Source organism: Cucumis melo, chromosome 6 (assembly GCF_025177605.1).
Source record: "Cucumis melo cultivar AY chromosome 6, USDA_Cmelo_AY_1.0, whole genome shotgun sequence".
NCBI classification, from domain to species: Eukaryota; Viridiplantae; Streptophyta; class Magnoliopsida; order Cucurbitales; family Cucurbitaceae; genus Cucumis; species Cucumis melo.
The window spans coordinates 14,087,311-14,093,098 of record NC_066862.1 but is presented as its reverse complement, the minus strand read 5'-3'; the positions used below and the strand labels follow the sequence as shown (position 1 = coordinate 14,093,098).

At 34.3% G+C, this 5,788-nt stretch overlaps 1 protein-coding gene across 1 annotated transcript; it reads right to left on the bottom strand.

The window, feature by feature from the left end:
- Positions 1-2,742: 2,742 nt before the first annotated feature.
- LOC127149693 (heat shock cognate 70 kDa protein 2-like) lies at positions 2,743-3,764 on the bottom strand. Its single transcript, XM_051085554.1, has 3 exons — positions 3,551-3,764; positions 3,428-3,459; positions 2,743-3,081 (listed from the first exon to the last, which is right to left on the bottom strand). The coding sequence occupies exons 1-3, from the start codon at positions 3,762-3,764 to the stop codon at positions 2,743-2,745; spliced, it is 585 nt and encodes a 194-aa protein (XP_050941511.1).
- Positions 3,765-5,788: the final 2,024 nt, after the last annotated feature.

The following is a 5,788-nucleotide window of genomic DNA, read 5'->3' as shown; positions in this document are numbered from 1 at the left end:
AATAAATCAAGTACTTTTTGGTCAAGATATCTAAGTGGGATTGAAGCTCAATTTTTTCGAGATGAACGAAATGATGATAGCATTCCCGAGGATGAGGTACTTAGTGAGCTTAAAGTGTTCATGTAGAAGGTATGACCATCAGGCATGACAAGTTCACGATTTCTATCACAAGAAGAGAAACGTCAGACACATTATACATCTTGAATAATGTAGATGAAATTGTGGAGTACTGCAAGTACGTACTTTTAACTCTATATACTTCACTAGTGGTTTATGTTTTGTTAAGTTATAGTCGTCACAAACTCGCAATTATGAACTTTAGGAAACACTTGAGGTTGATACTTCGTAAAGAAAATAATGCTCTCGACTTATTCGAAAAACATCAATGGAAATTTTAGGTTATCAAAACACTTGAGAGGGACAACCTTTCTTATGATTTTTTTTCATTTTCGATGGGACCTTCACGTGAGAGGGACTAAAGTTGATGCATAATGGGTGAGGTGCAATTTCACACGATAGGACGTGACTTTCGACGCACAACACAAAATAGTGGAGTCATGGTAGTTAGTGAAAGTAGTACCAGTGGAAGCAACAAAAATAATTTTTACGGTGTATTAGATGAAGTTCTTTCCATTTAGGGACGTCGTGTTTGGCTTTTCAAGTGTAGATGGTTTGACACAGACAAGAACAAAATCCATAGGACACATGTGGAATTGGGGTACAAATCAATCAACACGTCTCATTTTTGGTTTCTTGAGGAACCAGTCATTCTTGCAATCCAGGCACATCAAGTCTTTAACATCGACGATCCAAAAAAAGGTGCCAATTAGAAGGTTATTTAGGTGGTCCAAAATAAAATTATATGCGACGTCCGAAGTGGATAATCTTGAGGATCAACAACTAAATGTACTCGAAATCGTTGTCGGACATCGTGTGGATGATCACATTGAGGATGATGTGTGCAGACTCGACGTTGATTCTACAATGGTGGAAAGACCAATTGTGCGTCATGTCGTTGACAACTTCATAAATGATGATGATGAACAATTATCCATTCAAAGCAGACCAAGTGATGACAAATAATAATACTGATGAATCACATATTAATATATATTTCGTTTTTTTATATATTCAGTTTCAAGTACTCTCATATGTTTAATTAATTTTTGTTTATATATCCTCAGGTACTATGTCTAATTTCCTTACCGATTTTGGTGATAGTAATTCTCTTTTTTATTTTAACGTTGAGGAGTTTAATAACATAGGAGGCACGTCATTAGTGAGCGACATGTCAGGTTAGTCACCATTACATAAATAATTAATTGCATAAGTATGGAGTTCTTTTTTTTAAATTATTCTGTTTTCATAGATGCCTCTCAACCTACTGCTCAAACTCCTAGGAGAAGGAAGCACTTGAGAAACCTAGAGCTGGAACGATATGTCGCACAAGACGAGAAGATCCCCATACCTATTGCTCCACAACAGGATATCTCGATCTCGTCACATGTTGTTCGCTTCAGCAATACCATCGACGTATTAACGTGGGATACTTTTCCAGTTCGCTTTCTTAAGTGGACTAACGTTACACTGGAGTACATCAAGCTGGTGAAGTGCGATTTACAGGTAAGTTTTTAAATCACCTGTACATATATGTAACCTACATATATATATAGACTCCTAATCCGTGTGTACTTTTCTTTTGTAGCAATAGTTCATGCTGGATTTCACAGATCCAGCACTTGCTCCGTTTGTTGAGCATCAAATGCTCACTTACTGAAAGGAGTTCAGGAGGCAAACCACTGCCATTTTAAGAAGTTCAATGGTCTTAAACTGGCTTGTGCCAACCCATGCCCCCTTACTCGACTGATTTAGACTTTTAATTTTCTCAAATAGTAGTTCATTTTTTTTGTATGTAACATTTTGATTGTTTGCATGTAGGAGCAATCATCGATGAACAGAGTTGTTAGAGTGAAGCAACCTTACAACGACAATAGTGGCGTCAAGTCATTTCTATAACGACAACATAAGCTCGCTGAACAACGGGGTCATCTGATTGATCGTGTGGAGTTACTCAAGGAAACACATGTTCGGGGTGGCCAGTTTTTTGCCGACGGTTGTGGATCCTCATGTTAGTTTTTGTGATACTTTTGTCCTATTTTGCACAACATTTAATTTACATGTTTTACTTTATTAATAAAAATTTTATTACAAAATTAAATGCTAGAACTCTAGTCCCAGCCTATCCCAGAGGGATCTGAACCACTCTCTAAGGACGAGATATGCGAGACAGTCTTGGGTAGACGATCAAGCTACTCAAAAGGTCTTGGTTGGGGCCCCTAGCCAAAGTCTCAGCACTCTGCTGATAGTTCTTCGTCTACATACCACGAGCGAGAGATGCATGCTAGGGATGTCGTCTCTTTTGTGCGTCGAAGTTTTCTATCACGATATTTTACTCATGGTATGCATCCTGATGTGCATTTCTGCGTCTGCATAGCCTTTTTCGATGCATTTTTTATTTATGTCGACGCATATATGTGAAATAGCAAAATTCATTATCCCCTTTATTTGAAATGCAATGGTCCCTCTAAAGCATATACCATTTCAAAAGCACAAGAATTAACGAATGAAATAGAAATAAAGTTTCTATTACTATCATCATTTCCTTTCTTTCAAATATCCAACAAAAGTATACATTTCAAACTATTATTTTTTTTCTTTAGAGTTAAAAAGATAAGTCTACCATTAACAATTATTTGTGTTAGAGCTGCTCAACTTCTTGTCAAGACCATAAGCAATGGCGGCAGCTATTGGTTCATTGATAATACGCATCACATTTAGGCCGAAAATGACACCAGCATCCTTGGTGGCCTGTCTCTGAGAATCGTTGAAGTAAGCCAAGACAGTGACAACAACATTCTTCACTGTTGTGCCGAGATACGCCTCAGCAATCATCTTTATGAGCACCATAGAAGAGATTTCTTCAGCAGAGAACTGCTTCTCTTCACCCTTGTAGTTTACAACAATCATTGGCTTATCGCTAAGACCGACAATAACTTTAAACGGCCAGAGCTTGATATCACTCTAGACCGATGGATCGCTAAATTTTCGAGCAATTAAACGCTTAGCATCTGATAATAAACAAAAGAAGCTTATCAATCAAATAGTTCCACAAACACCAAACAAAACAACGAAAATCCGCCTTGACTCAGCAAAATAAATTACAGAAACAAATAAACAGTTGAACTAGCTTAAAAAAAACGTCACTGCAAATGGACAAAAACCAAAACTCAAGAAAATCAAAAGCAATATATAATCAAGAACTATATCAAAAACCTCGACACAAAACTCTAAAAGAAATCGTAAATAAACCCTACAGTTAAACTCATCAAAGAAGCAACAACCTAAGACGCTCTGATTAGGCACATACCTTCTCCAAACTCGAACAACCTAAATTTGTTTCTTAAGCAACAAAAAACACTCCATAGAACCAGAACTTAAAGCGCAAAAAAAAAAAAAAAAAAAAAAAAAAAAAAAAAAAAAAAAAACTTACCAAAAACGTTGTTAATCGGGTTCATGGCGACCTGATTCTTAGCTGCATCACCAATCAAGCGCTCAGAGTCGGTGAAAGCAACATACGACGGCATCGTCCTGTTGCCCTGATTGTTGGCAATGATCTCAACTCGATCATGCTGCCACACACCGACGCAAGAGTACGTGGTTCCAAGATCGATTCCAATCGCCGGACCTTCTCCTTTACCGGTCATAGTAAATCTTCAAATCGTCGATGGAAAAAAGAATCTACGATGATAGGAAATGAAAGCAAGAAAATTTGATTGGTAGCTGCAGAATTTAGGGTTAGAAGATTTCAAAGTTATAAGGAGGAAGAAGAGAGGAGGAGAATTTATATAGAAACTTTTAAGGAAAAAGAAAAGGTAAAGTAAGAGAGAGGAAAACTTGATTTTTGACCAAATTAAAAAAATAAAAAAAATTACAAAGGGGCTTTAATGTCGGTTTTCAAAAGGTGGTCGTTTAATGTCGGTTTTAAACCGATATTAAAGCTCCTTCTTTAATGTCGGTTTAAAACCGACACTAAACGTTCGCCTTTTGAAAACCGACATTAAAACCCATTTTTCATTTTTTCCACCCGACATTAAAGGCCAAATTTCTTGTAGTGATAAAATGAGAACCTTGAAACAGTTTAAATGTAGTAGGAAAGAAAGACCATCTATGACAACAACTACGTTGATATGATTCAAGGAATATATGTAAAATAAAATTAATGTTATTATTTTATTTAATTCAACGATCACAAAGATGTTAAAGATAGACAATTAAACCATCGACTTTTGAAATATTAGTTTGATTTTTTTTTTTTTGTCAACATTGAATAAAACAATACAATAAAGTTCACCACTCTCATGTCTAATTTATTGAATAAAACAATTTTATAACGTTGACCACCCAAAAAAACCCTCTCTCATAAATTCATTTGGTGGATTCTATCACATGCGGAATTAGCTAGGGTTGTATTTTCGTAGGCTTTTAAATATTATGTTGTTCATCATACCAACATTTATGAGTTTCACTTTCATACACGTTGTGTTCCGCCATCTTACAAGTTTTGTAGCATTTGAGAACTATATGTCCATATAATAAATTGTAATGAAAGGTAATATTGACCAATACAATTTTCCATATGCAATAACAGAAGCATAGTTGAGTAAGACTTCCAATGCAAGGTTATTCTTTTAACCTATGTATGAATGTCATCTCATTAAAATAACATTTCAAGAATTATTTAGGAACTACTTTCAAAACTAAAAAATAAAGTGCTGTACTTTTTAAAATTATATTTAGAATATGGTTTAATGGATGTCCATTATTGACCATATCTCACTTCCTCCACCTCATCGAAGATACTCACTATTTGTGTCTATGTAATCCACTCATATTTGCCAAATTATCTATAAATAGTGGTTTTTGGTGGATTTGTAAGATACACATGATATTGGTTGAAATTCCAAACACCTTAGATATATTGGAAAATTTTAAAGTTTTAAGAATATTATTTTAGTTCTTTTGTTTTTATTATTTGTATTATTATTCTTAATAATATTATTAGGGGTTTTTTAATGAATAGAACAAAGCGACAAAATATTTACACTGTATAAAACAATTTTAAAAATGGAAAATGCTCGCAAATCCACCATGTAAAATACTAAAAATGTCCCGTTAATGACGTGCGCGTAATATATTTTGTACAACAGCGCACGTGTAATATATTTGGTACACGATTGTTTAGATTTGGCTATTGTTTGGTACACGATCATTTAGATTTGGTCATTTAATTTGTCAATTATTTTTTAATTCTATTGTTTAATTTGGTTACACGAACGTTTAATTTGGTTGCGTTTAAAATTGATTATACAATCGTTTAGATTTGGCTTAATGATTTTTTAAAACTTTTTTTGTACGCAGTCGTTTACTTTTTTTTTTTACACGATCGTTTAGATTTGTTTACACGATCGTTTATTTTTTCAAGATCGTTTAGTACACGATCGTTTAGATTTGGCTAAACGATTTTTTTTTAATTCATAATCATTTAGATTTGACTGAACAAAATTTTTCAAGATTCTTTTGGTACACGATCATTTAGATTTGGGTCAACGATTTGTTTGATTCTTTTGGTACTGTTGTATAAAAAATTTTGGAACCAATCACAAATTGCCACATCATTTACTAAAATAATTGTATTTAGGATTAACTAAAAATTGGTATGTGTCTCAAA